Source organism: Sorex araneus, chromosome X (assembly GCF_027595985.1).
Source record: "Sorex araneus isolate mSorAra2 chromosome X, mSorAra2.pri, whole genome shotgun sequence".
Lineage (NCBI taxonomy): Eukaryota > Metazoa > Chordata > Mammalia > Eulipotyphla > Soricidae > Sorex > Sorex araneus.
Window position 1 is genome coordinate 135,529,318 of NC_073313.1, and position 18,024 is coordinate 135,547,341.

The 18,024-nt window shown below is 38.5% G+C and overlaps 1 protein-coding gene across 2 annotated transcripts in view; it reads right to left on the bottom strand.

The window, feature by feature from the left end:
* The window catches only part of ATP7A (ATPase copper transporting alpha), a 175,232-nt gene that overhangs the window by 16,616 nt on the left and 140,592 nt on the right, over window positions 1-18,024 (bottom strand). The window contains exons 16-18 of one of the 2 annotated variants that reach the window (XM_055122414.1): window positions 9,172-9,366; window positions 6,738-6,920; window positions 4,909-5,125 (exon numbers count right to left, since the gene is read on the bottom strand). In XM_055122414.1, the coding sequence (XP_054978389.1) occupies window positions 4,909-5,125; window positions 6,738-6,920; window positions 9,172-9,366 (595 nt within the window). The remainder of the gene's footprint in view (window positions 1-4,908; window positions 5,126-6,737; window positions 6,921-9,171; window positions 9,367-18,024) is intronic. The other variant, XM_055122415.1, reaches the window with a different exon arrangement.

The following is an 18,024-nucleotide window of genomic DNA, read 5'->3' on the forward strand; positions in this document are numbered from 1 at the left end:
AGGACACGACCTTCTAAAGAGCTACCTCCTTACTTGCCACTCATCTTCTTTGCTAATCCTTCCTCATCTCACTAGTACCTTAATTTAATGAGTTGCAGAGTTCAATCCTTAAACCTATTTTTCTCCCTCTCCCTATTTTACTTCTCGGTGATCATATTCTTTTTTTTTTCTTTTTGGGTTACACCTGGTGATGCACAGAGATTACTCCTGGCTCATGCACTCAGGAATTACTACTGGCAGTGCTTGGGGGACCATATGGGATACTGGGAATTGAACCCATGTCGGTCGCGTGCAAGGCAAATGCCCTACCGGCTGTGCTGTCACTCCAGCCCCTAGCTTTTTTTTCCTTTTTTTTCAGTCTTAAGGAGTTAAATAACTTCTATACCAGTGCTGGCCGGGCTGGAGCGATAGCACAGCAGCTGGGCGTTCGCCTTTCACGCGGCCAACCCGCGTTCGATTCCTCTGCCCCTCTCAGAGAGCCCGGCAAGCTACTGGGAGTATGGAGCCCGCACGGCAGAGCCTGGCAAGCTACCCGTGCGTACTGGATGTGCCAAAAACAGTAACAATAAGTCTCTCAATGAGAGACATTACTGGTGCCCGCTTGAACAAATCGATGAGCAACGGGATGACAGTGACAGTGACCAGTGCTGGCCAACAGAACTTTCTGTAATGATGAAAATACTATGTATCTGCTCTTTCTAAAACAATAACCATTAACCATATGTATTTATGAAACATGAAACATGGCTAGGATAGAATTTTAAATCATATTAAATTTTAAATGATTTAAATCCAAATAGTAACATGTAACTTGTGGCTACCTAGATCCGTACAACAGAAGTATATTAAGTCAATGAACCCAAATATTTCTTAGTTTTTCTGGAGGATGGCCACAGCCAGTGATGCTCAGGGATTACTTCTGGCTTTGCACTCAGGAATTACTGCTAATTGGGGACCATATATGATGCAGGAAATGAACCCAAGTTGGGTCGGCCATGTGCTAGGCAAGGCAAATGCTCTACCTGCTGCACATTTACTCAGCAACTCCTCCCCCCTCAAATCTTAATTTCTGACCCAGTTTGTTTCCCAGATTTCCAGACTTGGGCAGCCAACTGCCTATTTTCTAGATATTTCGTTTCATATGACATGTCCTCTTAAATATCAAGTAGGCACTTAAAATGCCAAAAATAGAACACCAGAACAGTTTTATCTAATAAGGCCCCTCCTGTAATCATCTTCATTTTATTTAAATGGTAGCCCCATTTAAATAGTAATCCTCTGTTTATGCCACATATATTGGAATAATTCTTCTTTTTTTGTTTTCTTTTTTTAATTAATTTTATTGAATCACCATGAGATACAGTTACAAGCTTTCATGTTTGAGTTTCAATCATACAATGATCAAATACCCATCCCTCCACCAGTGTACATTCCCCCCACCAATCTCCCCAGTATACTCCCTCCTTCCCTTCCCACCCTCACCCACCTCCAGGGTAGACAATTAATTACATTGGAATAATTCTTGATTCCCATTTCTCTCACACCACATAACCAATCAAGGAGAAAATCTGCAAGTCAGCATTCCCTATATGTTCAGCATTTGACCAATTCTTATAAACCCTTCTTCACTTCACTGGTCCAAGCCAGACACTGGCCCAGCCTAACCACAGTTAATTATGAATAAATTTATAAATTACAGTGTCTTAATAAAAAATTCAAATTTAATTTGAAATACACAGTTATATCATATTGAAGAAAGGGCTGAGTAAGGAGTTAAATTAGTGCTTTGTTGGAAGTCTCCTGAAAGATGAAGCATTTTTAAGTTTATTTATTTCTATTTGAACAATTTCATTCAATTTCTTTCCCTCAGGCTCTTTTCAGCTTCATTAATTCTCTGTTTGAATGTTGTTTTCAAGTCATTGAGCATCATGATAGTCACCTTAAAGACTTCTTCAGGCAGATTACCAAGGTCTGTCTGATGTCATTGGACTCTGTTGCCCTCTGCTGACACTTCTGTTGAGTTCTTTTGTTTTCCCATTGTCCCTTGTATTTCATTAACTGGGCTTGGGGGGCTAGAGTCTATGTTCAGACAGAAGTCTCAGGCAGGTGTTGGGAATGAATAGATGTCTGACACACCCTGAGACATTTGCTGCTATGGCAGGTATGCTGTGATCTAACGTTCTCATGTTGGAAAGTGCGGTGGTAGGCTGAGTCTACAGTATGCAAAAGTGTGAATTTCCAGGACTCTGAGTGCATGAGATGGGTGGAGTAGAGCTGTACGGCCACATACACAATTGTGTGCTTAGTGTACTTACTGCATTTTTATCATATAAGTAAGAAGGTCACTTACCAGGTAAGCCAGAAGATATTATTCCTCTACTGCAAACTCTCCAGAGGTTTCTCATCTCAAGGTAAAATCAAAGTCTTTTCAATGCTCCTACATGATCTAGTCCTGCACTAGATCATATCTTTTATTCCTGCCCCCATTTATTTACTCTGTTGTAGTCATATATTACCCTTGCTATTTTTCAAACCAATCAAGCATATCATGACTCAAGGGTGTTGTACTTAATATTCTTCCTGCCTCGAATTCTCATGTCACAAATATTCACATAGCTCTCCCCCCGGCCCTGTTCTCGCCTCAGCTTTTTGCTCATTGTTTTCTCAAAAGCCCTGCCCTGGTCGCCCTCTATAAAATAGGACCCACTATTCGAATACTCGAATATTCAAATAGTAATATCATGTTACTGTTTATATTAGATGTGTTCTACGTTAGATACATTTTCTCAATTATTTGTTCATTGCCTCGTGTTGTGTCGCCAGAGGAAAAAAAAACTTCATCTATTTTGCTGACAAGTGATTCTTTACCATCATAAACAATGCCAATAAAAGTTTTAATGAATGAAATTGCCATGCGTCAGTATGTTTGACACTAGACATTCATAGATAAATCACTGTTCAATAGAATAAGAAAATAAAGACTTTTTTCAGGCAGTGTGTCCAATATGCAGATTAAGTTCAGTTATGATTTTTAAAAAGAGCAAACAGGGACCAAAGTAACAGTGTACCTGGTAAGGTATCTGCCTTGCATACAGCTGACCCAGGTTCAATACCTGACCCCACCATATGGTCACCTGAGTGATATTGAGTTATACTGAGCACAAACCCAGGTGTAAGCCTTGAGCACCTCCAGATATGGCAAAAAAGCTAAAAAATTTAATGATTTAAAAAAGCAAATATATCCGGCTTTTTTTATATCCGGTACAGTTAGTCTAAAAAGACTTCACAAAAGAAAGATATTAACTGGTTCAATTGGTTGAAAAGTTCTTTGGATGTTTTACAAACACAGATGGAAATAGGTTTATGATAGATGTGGAATTTACGAAGAAGAAACTAGAGAAAACAGTAATGATATCACTTTAGATATCATAAACCTGAAGTAAAGAGGATCTTTAAGTATTTCCATATGAATGGAACACAGAGTATACATGGGGCAGTGGGAAAAAACAAGATACACCGGGGCAGGGATGGACACTTATAGTGAGAAACACATCCTGAATAAAGTCTGAAAAGGCTGAACTTTGTCCCATGGATACTGAAAACAAGTCAAATCAGAGTCTTTAATAGAAACTCATGGATGAACTGTAATATACAAATTTCTATCATATTTCTCTGAAGGCTATGATTCAAAAATAAGTTAACCACTGTAATAAAAATTATTGTACAGAAGGTGTCGTGTGTGCATTTCCACATTGACAAATTCACTTGATCACAAATGGGTAAGTGGGTGCTGGAGCACTTAAGTGGGTATATAATGGTTTGGGTACAGATGGACCAAGATCTATCTCAAAAATTAGGTTTTGCCTACGGATATGGATTGTGGAGTGGTAGTGGAAGTCTACAGATGGTAGTTAGAATAAGTAATATACATGAAGGAGATTCTATAGACAATGATGTAAGGAGAAAAAAGACTAACAAAACCTTGAGGACCATCATTTGAGAAGAGTAAAAAAAAAGATTAGAGCAGAATTTTAAGAATGATCAAGAAGGAGAACATATGAGGAGACTAGAAAAAAATAAGATCATGGAATCAAGGAAGGAAGAGTTTTGGGAAATAAGAAATGGTCAACATTGTGAAATGCTTTTGTGAGGTCATACAGGGTTAAAAAGCGAGAAGTGACCAGTAGAAAGGGTACGACAAAAGGTCAGCAGTAGACTAAGACCAGTTCCAATAGTATGGATTGGGCAGAAGCTGATGCACAATAAATATCTTCAGGCCACCGAGCCTAAACTCTTTCTAGAGACTTAGTTATAAAGGAAAAGATAGGACAGAATTTAGTTGTGAATACATTTATTTTGATGGAAGAAGTGTTTATATGTTTGGAGAAACAACAACTCGAGAATGAAAGATGGAAAATTAAAAAAAAAAAAGATGTGGCATAACTAAGAGAACAAGGTCTCTGTGGAATCATACAAAGATGGGATCTAGAGTAAAGATGAGGAGGTTTGGTAAGATGAAGGATACCTTTGCCACTGGAAAAGGAATAATTCTGGGCAAAGGAAACAAAAAGAAGTCTGAGAACCTGAACTTTCTATGTGTAAAATAAGATAATTTGCTGAGAAAACTAAGGTAAGTCCAAAAGCTTTCCAATCTTCAATGAAAGATTGCTAAACTAAGATAAAGATTACCAAAGGCTAGACTTTATCACTCTTGAGGAATCAAGGTGCACAGTCAGTAAATGTTCTCAAATAACTCACGTAGAGCGACCAGAATGTTTATGTTAAAATGATTTGAAAGAATAAAAGTATAATGGTAATTTTTACTTCTTATTTAACAGTTAAGAATTATACACTCGACATATGTTAAAAACTGTCCCATAACTAGAGCTAAAAAGAAAATTAGCTTACTTGAGAGCTGAGCATCAATGATCATGGAAGACGAAGTTGATGACTGTTCATTACTTGCATCAATTTGAACCAGGGATGCATTTTTAATATTATTTTCCTCTATCTTCCAATTATTCTTATGTAGCAAGCCTTCAATATTGGTGACTTTACAGCTAATACCACAGCCTGGCACAACCTGGAAATCTACGCAGGTACCCAAGGTTTCAGTGTCCAGTTCCTACCAAATAGAAACAGAAGGGTTTCCTCTGTTGTTCTAATAATCCAAGGTAAATTAGTAATATTAAAGATTACTGCTGGCTAACTCTAAGAAATTTGATACATATTACATGCCTGATTAATTCTAAATACCTCTTCCCTTATTACTGCCTATTTGACAGCAGTTTTGAAAAAGATGAAGTAACAGAGCATTTAGTATAATGTTCAAAGTGACAGGAGAACCTCAGAATCCTTTGATTTAATCCCAGTTTCTATACCAAGCCAGATTTTGCTATTCAGTTCACAGCAAAGGGTAATAATAAGGTCTTGAGTTACCATGGTGCCTCACTAGTATGATTCTTTTTTATGTAATCCAAAGATTTTTGGTGGCCACAACTGTTTCTTCTTTATCACTTTATGCTTTCTTGATTTGGGTGTAAAGAAGCCACCACAGTATTAAGAGTTAAAAATATAAAAAAGAAAAAAAATGGGCACACAATGGTAAATTTTAGTCACATTTTAGCTGTAAAATTGTGAGGTAATTTATTCTCAATTATGTGAGTACTTATAATAAACAATGAAAATAAGACAAACTACCTTATACAAAAAATATACAAAGAATAGAAGCAGACAGGGTATAAGGAAAAGAAATTCAAGTGGCCAATAAATATGTGAAAAGATGTTTAGGACTAATCATAATTAAGAAAACAGAAAAAAAATGCTCAATTAATTTTTTAACTTACTGATTAGGGAAAACTATTGGTAAGAATGTAGGGAAATGGGAACTGATAGATTTTGGCAAAAGTAAAACTGGTTGGTACAAGTTCATATAGGCATTGGTAATATTTATCATGTGAGCTTCAGTATTCATCAAAATTTAACTTGCATGTTATCTTTTGATCTAGTAATTGAATTAATAACACTTAATATAGAGATAAACCTGTAAACCCCAACAAAGCTAATTTATCAATAGCATACAATCAAATATATAAATTAAAAGGAGGAAAAGCTACATATTCAACTATGAAAAATAATTTAATTAAAAAATTAATTATACCAAAGTTGGTCATTGTGTGCCCAATTTATGTAAAGTTTAGAAAACAATGTACATAAATACACATATACACACAAACACACACACATATATATGTTGGTTATATACATTAAAAAACATTAAAGTGAAAACTTTTGTGAATGTTAAAAACTGTTGAATTATCACTTTATAAAAGTAATTTTTATACTGTGAATTATGACTCAATTTAGCTGCTATTTAAAAAGACTTAACAGATTAAAATTTAATAGTTGAAATTTTGCAGAGAGGAAGTATGGAAGAGTGTAGAAAGAAACGAGGCATTCTTTTTTATTTAACACCGAGTTTTCCCGCCATAAATATATATTGCTGCTATCCAAATTTGTATATAAACAGGAAGTTCTCAGTGTGGTAGGATTATAATTTTTCAGTTCATCTTTATACAATTCTGTATAAAGAGATTAAGACATATAAAAGAGAAAATGTAAGTCTGTCTAACCTCAAGCCAAATGTACAGAAATCACAGCCAAATGACAGTCAAGATTCAGTCTGAGTAACTCCTATAGGAGATGACTACATTAATAAATAAAGGGGGGAAATGTACCTGCTTGCAGTATTTGGTTACGGCTGCTCCTAGAGGGTGTTCACTGTTACTTTCAGCAGTTCCCACAATGGCCAGGATCTTACTGCGTGATATTCTGTTACTTTCCACTAGAACCTTTACTTGATTCACTACTGGGGTTCCATGGGTAATGGTTCCAGTCTTATCAAATACAACTACCTTTACCTGCAAGAAAATTCAAATACAATGCACCTGTATGTCTTAATAAAACTTATCATTACCTTCCCCAAAATAAGAAAAAAAATTTCTTGACATATTTCTATTTTGTTTCTTAACTAACTAATCTTTGACAGACTTGAACTTTACAGTCTTTGGGAAATAAAGGGAGACTAAGAGAAGAAAAAGTCTAAGTTATACTTAATAGACTTCAACTGTACTGTGGATATAAGTCATGCAACTAGAAATGAATTACTAGCGGTTAACTATTAGTAGGTAACAGAAAAAAATGCTTTAAGTGTCTCCAGGGAAAGAGTGGCACATTGAAATTCTAATGAATTTGCATTTCCATAGGGGAAATCTGGGCAGTAAGCAGATGACTGAGACAAAAGGTAATTTTATTAAAATGAGCACCAGAAAAGATCTGCTGAATTGTATTCATTTTAATTGGGTCCAAAAGAGAAGAACAATCTGAGAAGAGATAGATCAGGGAATCAATGAAGGAAACTCAGGTCCAGACAGAATAAAAAGGAAGAATTAGAGAACACAGGCACTTCACAGCGAACTCACGATACAAAACCTGAGGAATGAATAGCCTGGGCAATCAAGACAAAAGCAAGAAAATAACTAAATACCAAGCATGATTCTGTACAAGAGAAAAAAATTATGTAGGCTATTAGGAAGAAAATAACTAAATACCAAACATGATTTTGTACAAGAGAAAAAAGTTATGTAGGCTATTACGAAAACCACTAAGGACACTGAAACATGTAGTAAAGAGTACATCATAGTATTATATCTCAAGAATGATTTCATATGTGTGTGTGTGTCTGTGAGTATGAGAGAGAGAGAGAGAGAGAATTGGCTCAGGGGTTAGTCCTGGCTCTGTTCTCAGGAATTACTCCTGGCAGTGCTCAAGAGCAAACTTGGGTTGGCTGTATGCCAGGCAATAGCCCTACCCACTGTATTAATGTACTATTTCTCTGGCCCCTCAATGGCGATTTCCTGATTTTGATCATTGCACTGTGGTTATAGTAAAAATCCCATTCTTATTAAAGGGTCCGATATATTCAATAAGGAGTATATAGCTGAGGGGTCAGAGATATAGTACAGGGGTGAAGGCACTGGGCTTGCACACAGCTAACCCCAGTCTGGTCCTTAGCACTGTAGCAGGAGTGAACCCTGAGCACGGAGCCAGGAGTAAACTCTGAGCACAGCTGGATATGCCCTCACAAAGAGACTGCTGAACATTGCGTTGTTAAATTAAGTTTCTGATATGAATATTTACAAATAAATATCTGTACTGACTACCCCAAACAGAGTACACAACTGCAGAGAATGCAGGCACTAGGTCTTAATCCCTAGAACTGTATGGCCCACAGGCATGGCCAAGTGTATTCCTAGAGTCCCATAAGGATTTTCAAGTATGATCTCGGTGGCGCCTGGCAGCACCGGGCTCAAATAACACTATATGATTCATCCCAAGCACTGGACTGTCAGTCTTTACAGCCACACCAATTATTTCCAGAAGTGGCCCAAGGCCCCATGAACACTGTTTTAGGAGCCTTCCTTGCCAACTGAAAAAAAAAGGTATATGGCAGCTCCTTTTATTATTTTTGCAATTTTTCTTTAAATGTTCAATTATGTTAAAACCTTTTAAATTACTATGAAAGGTATTAATTTGTTTGAAGTTCACAACACGCATTGGTATATAATTTACATCCTCGTAATAAGAAGATGCTAGGTAGGAACATAGTCTTAACTGAAGTCAAATAGCTTTGATTGAGACTGCTATAGAAAAACCTAATATGAAAACTGTTAGGTTATAGTTAGGCCTCAAGCTATAGCTGCAAAGTGTCAGATGGTGGCAGCAAAGGCAAAGTAATTATGTAACTACAAGCTCTACCTTGCTGTGAAAAAAACACACATTGACTCATACACAAAAAAGATAGAAATCTGATACATCTGGCAATTTTTTTAAATAATTCTTTTTTTTTCCTGCTCTAGAGACTGCTCTAGTCTGAGGAAGTGGGTAATAAAATTCTAGGTATTTCGCATCAGTGTCTGATTTAAGGAATAGCCCTTCACTAGTTCTAGAGATCTTCTATAACTTAGGCCAATATTGAGCAGAAGCAAATTCTACCTTTCCTACCTCAGCCCTCAGAAGAGTTCCAGAAGAGGCTCAGTTTTCATGTGGAAGGAATTCAGAACTGTGTTTCTCAATAGGGGATGGGGCAGTTCTTACTTCTGGGACTCTTACCTTATGAGCCATTTCCAACGGTTCCCCTCCTTTGATTAGTATGCCATTCTGAGCTCCGACTCCGGTCCCCACCATCACAGCAGTTGGAGTGGCCAATCCCAATGAACAGGGGCAAGCAATACACAGAACTGTGATAGAGGCTTGGAAAGCAAAGCGTATTATTGTTTCTGTTTGGGAGATACTCCTGTTGTAGCCCTTTAGGAAAAAAAGTATGAATTTAAGTTAATGATTTAGAATTATATAAATCAAAACAAGACTTCCCCTATTAAAAACAATTTTGAAGTGGCACATGTCCTACTCACGTATCAACAAATACAAACAGTTGAGCTATTACTAAGAAAACATTTTTCTCTAAGACATTGTGACATAACTAGCTAACTAGTCATAGTCCCGAAATAAAGATTCTGAAAGTTTTCATTCCAGAGTTAGAAAGTAGAGTGACTGTCAGGAACACAGAGTCAGAATTGGATGGGGTAAGCATAGTGAGAATTAGTGTTCTTAACAGGGACTACAAAAATAGATGCTGATTTGGTTCAAGGCAGTGGCATAGAAAGCTGCTGAACTAACATCCTCTCCTATACTAGCTACACAAAGAACTGTTATCTCTTGAGAAAAAAAGAATGTTAAAAATGGACAGAATGACTCCTGCCTATGGGACGAGTAAGAAATAAAACACATCAAGATGAGAGGCTGAGACATAATCTTTCCATAAAGTGGCAGGAATGATAGTACAGCAGGTTGAGCACTGGCCTTGCATGAGGCCAACCTGAGTTCGATCCCTGGCACCCCATATGGTCCCCCAAGCCCTGCTGGGGGTGATCCCTGAGTGCAGAGCCAGGTGTAAGCCCACTGTGGCCTCAAAAAAGATGCCATCATCTCCTACAAAATGTGGTGGCACAATCTGGAGAAACCTCAGCATTCAGCTTCTTGCTGAGGAGGCAAAGAGTTTGAATTCCATGCTGGGAATTCCAACTTTCTCATGCCCAGTACATGAGAAACAAGCCCCCCAAATATGTAGCATTTAAAACTAACCGGGTTCACTTCATGAGACACAGGATGCTGTAGCAAACAGAAATTACTTTTAAAGGGCTTGAGCAGGGAACTGAAAGCAGTCATTTATTAAGCACCAAGACTTTATGTGAGATTTATTTGCCACTCAAAGGAGAGATCTCAGGGGCAGAGGCCTGCTGGTATGTATTCAAAGCTGGGAGCAGGTGACATCTTTTGTTACCATTTAAAAAAATAATCTAGGGGCTGGAGCAATAGCACAGCTGGTAGGGCATTTGCCTTGCACACGGCCGACCCGGGTTCGATTCCCAGCATCCCATATGATCCCCTGAGCACCGCCAGGAGTGATTCCTGAGTGCAGAGCCAGGAGTAACCCCTGTGCATCACCAGGTGTGACCCAAAAAGCAAAATAAATAAATAAATAAATAAAATTTAAAAATAATCTAGACCTTTTATTCTTCCAAGTTCAGAGGAAAGCGGGACAGAGAAAGATCACCATCCTGCCCTATCCCTTTCTTTTAAACTAGGGGCCCTAGTGATAGTTAAGGGGGTAGGATATTTGCCTTGCATGCAGCCGACTTTGGTTGGCTATATAGCTGACCTATATGGTCCCCCAAGCCCACCAGGAGTGACTCCTTTGCACAGTCAGGAGTGAGCCCTGTGGCACCGCCAGGAATAGTTAAAAAAAATCAAAAACTGGCAGGTACCTTATTTTCCTTCTTTCTGACTGGCACTACCTCCACACATCACTACTGTTCCAAAATGCCAGCATCTCCCGGAACAGGATTTTTATATTTGGGTTGCCTTCATTTCTAATGTTGCTACACAGAATGCCTCTCAGAATGTCACAGTAGCAGACCCTACCCCTCAGGGCACTGTATGGACAGCAGAATAAAGCACACTCCCAGTGTTTCTTAAAAGAGGCTTATTTGCTTTTCTGGGAATCTTGGTCTAAAGTTCCTGTTCTGCCATACTTCTGGGCACCTACAGAGGCCCTCTCAAGAAACAGAGGATAAAGGGCTCGATCTTTGCAGTTTTCCTTTGCTACACTTGCTATAGTGCACTGGTTATATGGTCAGAAAATAGGTTATGTCCTTGTCTGGTACCTGAAATTTTGCAGATGTTTCCAGGGATGGTTTCAAACATATCTAACTCTATGGGTCAGCAGGGTTTGTGTTTGTGGTACCATATGACTATAATATCTAATCCATGGGAAAGGATTTAGAGGGGATTTTAGGCCACACCTTCCGAGCAGCGCTCACTCACAGCTTACTCCTGGTACCGTGCTCAGGAGTCACTCCTAGTGATGCTCAGGGGACCCTATACGATGATGTGGGCAGAACTACGTTGGCCACACCAAGGCAAGTGCCTTAATGTCTGTCCTACCACTCTGGCCTAGTAAATAGTTATTCAAGAACTACCACCTTCAGGGTACAGCAAGAGGCAACAGACCCTGAATTGGAACTCAATCTTTCTTTGGAAAAAAAAGGACAATTAGTTTATCATCATACCTACAGTCTGGAAAATAGGCTTCTAATTGTGTTTTCTTTTTGTTTGTTTGTTTTGTTTTGTCACATTCGGTTCAGAGCTTACTCCTGGCTCTGGGCTCAGGGATCACTCCTGGAAGGTTTGGGGGACTCCTGAGATGCTGGGGATGAAACCTGGGTTGGCCACATACAAAGCAAATGTCGGACCTGCTGTGTTATCACTACAGCCCCTCTAACTGTTTCGGGTTTGTTTGGGGGCCATATCTGGTTGTGCTCAGGGCTAACTCCTTGTTCTGTGCTCAGGGCCAGTAACTGGTGCTGAGGATCAAACTTACATGCAAGTCAACCACATGCACAGCAAGTGCATTATCTGCTCTACTATCTCTCTGGCCCCAAAGCCTTTTAATTAAACACACATTTTCCAGGGCTGGCTGTTATCTGTTCCAGAAACCTTAGAAAATCTGCACTATTCCTCTGCTGCATTCCTTTACCCGAGAGAAGCACTATATCTCAAAGGTGAATTCTTACATATATCTGGTATCTGTTTTGTTTTTTAGTTCTGGGGTCATGCCTGGTGATGCTCAGGGCTTACTCCTGGCTCTGAGGGCTTGGGGTACCATAACAGGTACCAGGGATCGAACCTGGGTCAACTGCATCCAAGGTAAGCACCCTGCCTACTGTACTATTGCTCCAGCACTGGTGCCTTTTTTAAAATGTTATCCAGTAACCCATACTTTGCATCTGCTGACGACCTGGAAGCCCCCCTGATCACTTAGTCTGGAGCCAGGAGGGCTTACATTCCTGGTTTCTACCATCCTATAACAACTGGCAAGCTAGTTCTCGCCAGATTCTATGCCAAGGCACTGCTCAATAGGGGACTAAAATATAACTGTAGTCTTCTATGATAGAGGTCTATTGATGGGATGGGAGAAACAGTAAATATATAGGGCCCATGCCTTGCACTCCGTCAACCTGAGTTCAATCCCTGGCATCCCATGTGGTCCCCTGAGTACCAGGTTTGGCAGTACTCAGGGGACAACAAAAAACTTGACCTGCATAAAAACAAAAGAATATAGATTCTGCTCAAATGTACACACAGTATTCTAGAGAATAGTCCATATGCTGGTTCACAAAATAATTCTCAATAAATAGCACCGCACTGTCGTAACACTGCCGTCCCATTGTTCATTGATTTGTTCAAGCAGGCACCAGTAACGTCTCCATTGTGAGACTTGTTGTCACTGTTTTTGGCATATCGAATACGCCATGGGTAGCTTGACAGGCTCTGCCGTGTGGGCAGGATACTCTCGGTAGCTTGCTGGGCTCTCCAAGAGGGACGGAGGAATCGGACCCGGGTTGGCTGCATGCAAGGCAAACGCCATCCCTGCTGTGCTATCGCTCCAGTCCCTAATATAAGACAAATAATATCAAGAATATTTCTAAGAACAGTGTGAGAAAACTAGATTTCAAGTACAAAAAGCAAACTGAAAGATTCACTAATTTGTGAAGATTTAATACATGCTACTGAACAGCCAAAAATAAAGTCAAAAGTAAAGTAAATAAATACCTTAATACAAATAAAAATGGAATTTAGAAAACAAAGCTTTCAGTCCACAATTTTGTTTTGGGAATGGAATGTTCTGAAGCACAGTTAGTAAAAGGAAGGAAATAACAAACATTAGTATAAATACTTCAGTGACTAAAAACGACAATAGAAAAGATCACTGAAATGAACATTTTTTAAAAAAAAGAGATATAAAATAGGCAAACCTCTTTCTCGATTCACCAAGAAAACCAGAGAGAGAAGTTAAATAAATGAATAAAATTAAACAAGAGAATTCTGGTGAAATGGCAGAACAGATGCTGATAAAAAAAGTTATCTGATAAAGCACAACTGAAATCAAGTATATGTCACAGAAAAAAAAAGCTTAACTAGTTCACAACCTAGTTACAACCAGAGGCACGTGCACATATATACGAGTATCTTGAAATATGAGACTATGGTGAAGAGTTCAACCAGAGAGAAAAATCAATCAGGAAAGAGCTTTCAGAGTGGAGCAGCGCAGACTAGCCACAATTACTTCTTGCAAATCTGACCTGACAGGAGGAGGGCTGAGATTATAGAAATAACACTCTACCTCGGAGACAGACGTGAAAGACTGTGCTGTTGAATGAAACTGAGATCTAGGACAAAACAACCAAGCCATGGCTAGTGGGTGACAGACCAAGAAATTTACCTCCTATTACTTACCTGCTATTAAACTTACCTGCTATTTCCAGAAAAATAGCAGGTCTAGAACCACAGTCTAGAGCAGTGTTTCCCAAAGCGGGTGATACCATGGGAAGGGAGCAAGGGGTGGGTGGCCAGAGACGTGTGTACTGCAATCATCCAGGCAGGTGGTTGTAACCTCCTGGACAATTAGGCCTGCTTTTGGTTGTTTGTTTAAAGAAAGCAGATTTCAAAGGCTCACTGAGTGACTTATTTCCTGAAAAGGGGTCAGTAAGCAGGTAAGCTTGGGAGCTTCTGCTCTAGAGGAAGGAAACTGCAACGTACACTTCTGAAACTGATTAAGAATCAGGGAGGGAGATCGGCATCATGGAACAATAGAGGGGTTCAATAGCAGACGTAAAAAGTCAAAGATCAAATCAGCATGCTTAAGCATGCAAAGATAAGGTAGAGGAAAACACCAAAAATAATTTTTAGTTAAGAAAACTGAAGAGATTTATGGGACGGCAACAAAAGAAACAACCGACACACTACAGGGTGAAAAAGAAAGGAGAAGATTTAGTAGTTGATGAAATAATAAGAACTTCCCCAATCAAAGAATGGACAGATATAACCAGGTTCAGGAAGTTAATGGAGTCCCAAAATTAAATAAATTCAAACAGACTATAACCAAGACACTCAGAAATTAAAATAGAAAGAAGCGAAGAAAGAGACAGAATACTAAAAGCAACAAGACAAAAGCAAAGATTCACATATTAAGGGAATTCCATAACTCACAATAACTCTTATCAACTGAAACTCTACAGGCCAGAAGGCTACTGTGATAGATATATCCAAAGTGCTGACCAAAAAAAACCCCTAGGTACCAACAATATGGTTCAAAGGGCTGAAGCACATTTCTGGCACGCAAAGGGCTCCAAGTTTGATCCCCAGCACCAGAGGGCCTGCCTAGTTCCAGCAGGTCTACACCTTGTGACCCCCAGCAACACTTGGGAGTTCCCCAAAACTCAGCTGACCAAGAATACAAGCTTTCTCAAAAACAACAGTTAAAGGAATTCATGGCCAGGAAATCAGCTCTGTGAACAATACTATATTAGGAAAGAAATTATATTTTGAAATACTAAGACACAATTTTAACATGGTAAAGACAGAAAGTAACAATAGAATATCCTAGAATCAACTCAAAACAAAAACATACTTTTTAAAAATTTAAAATCGAATATAAAGTCTAGATATTTAGATGTAAATTTCAAGGTAACCACAAGACAAAAAAATATTAGAGATTCAAAAAGAACAGGACAAAGGAATATAAACACTACACAACAAAAAAATATTAAGCCACAAAGAGAGAAAAGTCCAAAGAAAAGGATAAACTACACCCAAATTTTATACATGAAAAGAACAATAAATTGTTTTCGCAAATTTCTCTCCATGTCAGTGGACTAAAATTGGCAATCAGAAACCATGTAGTAGGGGCTAACGAGACGGTCCAGGCGGCCCCTGCAAGCAGATGGCCACCGTGCACCGCCTGGTGTGTTGCAATCACCCCTACAAAGGTTACAGAGTTGTCATATGGGTCAGGAAACAAACGCCAAGCTTCTGCTTACGAGAGACCCATGTGAACTGCACTGATAAATGCAGTCTCAAGTTAAAGGTTGGCAAACAATAAAACAGACAAATGGCAGTAAAAAAGATCGGTTCTATTTATACCAAACTAAGCAAATTTCAAACAAATGACGGTAAAAAGAGAAGGATGGACATACTGATTTGGAATAGATAACCAAGAAGACTTAACACTATTAACATTTATGCATCAAATGAAGGGACATCAAAATATAGTAAAAATATCATCAGGTCTGATGAGATATCACTGAACTGTCACTGTCATCCTGTTGCTTATGGATTTGCTCGAGCGGGCGCCAGTATTGTCTCCATTTTGAGACTTGTTACTGTTTTTGGCATATTGAATACACCATGGGTGGCTTGCCGGGCTCTCCGAGAGGGCAAGATACTCTCAGTAGCTTGCTGGGCTCTCCGAGAGGGGCTGAGGAATCGACCCTGGGTCGGCCACATGCAAGGCAAATGCCCTGTTGCTGTGCTATGGCTCCAGTCCTCAAAACAACTGTGGGACAGGACACTTGCCTTGCACGAGGCCCACCTGGGTTCCATCTCGAGCACCACAGCTTGTCTCCTGAGCACTGCCAAGAATGATCCTGACTGCAGAGGTAGGAGTGATTACTGAGCACAGAGTCAGGAGTAACCCCTGAGCACTGTCGAGTTAGGCCCCAAAAGAAAAAAATCAAAACTACAGTAGTGGGAAACATTAAGACCAAAATTTCACCATAAAAGAAATCAACCAGACAAAAATGCAAAAGAGAAACGACAGCCTTAAAAAAGAAGGTGGAAATTGGATTTGAACCATCAATTTTCCTGTAAATTGTCTTTATAAAAACTTTTATCCAAAAAAAAAAGGAGTTGAAAAAGTTAGTCTAAACAGACATGTATGTACAGGGCTCTCCTTGACCAAATAAAATTAACATATGAAACACAGCAAAAGCTGTGATAAGAGGGCAGCTCACAACAACATACTTATACCATGAAGCACTAAGTATTGCATAGCCACAAGCATTGCTCCCCACCCCAATGGGAAGAAATACAAAGTACCAATGAAATGAAGAGCTGATTCTTTGAAAGAATAAGCAAGAAACATAAACTAATAAAGAAAAATAAGAAACCCAGCTAATCAGATAAAAAATGAAAGAAGATACGGTACCAAAGATATAAAGTTAAAGATCGTAAGTTACCATGAACTACTTTATGTCACAAATTGGAGAAGCTACCACAAATTTCTAGAACCCTATAATCCCAGACTTAATCAGGGATTCAAATTGGAAAAGGCGTAAAAACTATCACTATTCAATGATGACATGAAAATAAACACAAAATCCCAAAGATTCCATAAAAAATTTTAGAAATAATAAACCTATACAGCAAGGTAACAGGCTACAAAATCAATATACACATGGAAAAATCACTTCTATAAACAGTGGACCAGAAGATAAAGAAGGGATTATGGGTGTGGCTCAGCTGCAGAATACTTGCTTTGCATATGTGAAGCAATGAGTTCAATCTCCAGAACCAAAAATCAATAAAAGAGCACTTTCAAATCCTATGTGTAATTGCACCAAAATATTAAGAAACTAGAAATCAGCAAAGTAGGCTAAAGAGTGGTACATTAAAAACTATTAAAATAAATATGACAAAAGAAATGGAAACATTTCATGATCATAGACTGGGAGAATTGATATTGTCAAAATGACCATACTATGCAGACCATTATACAGGTTTAACGTGATTGAAATAAAAATTCCAATGCATTCTTCTGACATAAAATTAATACTACTAAAATTTGCAGGTAACCATAAAAACCCTAAAATGGCCAAAGCAATCCTGAGGAAACGAAAGACATGAGGCATTATGCTCCCCGACTTTACACTAAACTATAAAGCTATATAATCAAAACTGCATTACCGGAATAAAAGCAGACCCTCAATCATAAATATCTTTGTAACCTTGTAATTCAATTTAAAAAAGCAGATCCTCAGACCAATGGAACACAATTCAGGGACAAATATAAATCTTCAGCTATATGGACAGTCAACTAACTTATGACAAAAGAGCCACGAGCATAAAGTGGAGATATGAAATACTCTTGTACAAATGGTTTTGGCAAAACTGCATAGCCACACGCAAAATAATGAAACTGGACAATTATCTCACACATTGCACGAAGGTTAAAAAAATGGATAGAGATTAGGATGTCAGACCTATACTATAAAATATATCAAAGAAAACATAGGTAAAACATCATAATACTGATTTCAAAGAGGTCTTCAATAACTGGATATCACTGGAAAGGAAAACAAAAGTTCTCTTTTGGCATAATTCAATATAAACACACCTGCACCCAGGCTTGAGTTTTTGGAGGGGACACTTTTGTTTACTATTTCAATTTCCTTTTTACTAATTGGTCTGTTTAGATTTGCTACTAAATTGTGACTCAGTCTTTGGAGGTTTTATGATTCTAAAAATTCATACATTTCTTCTGGGTTTTCTAATTAAATAGCAAAG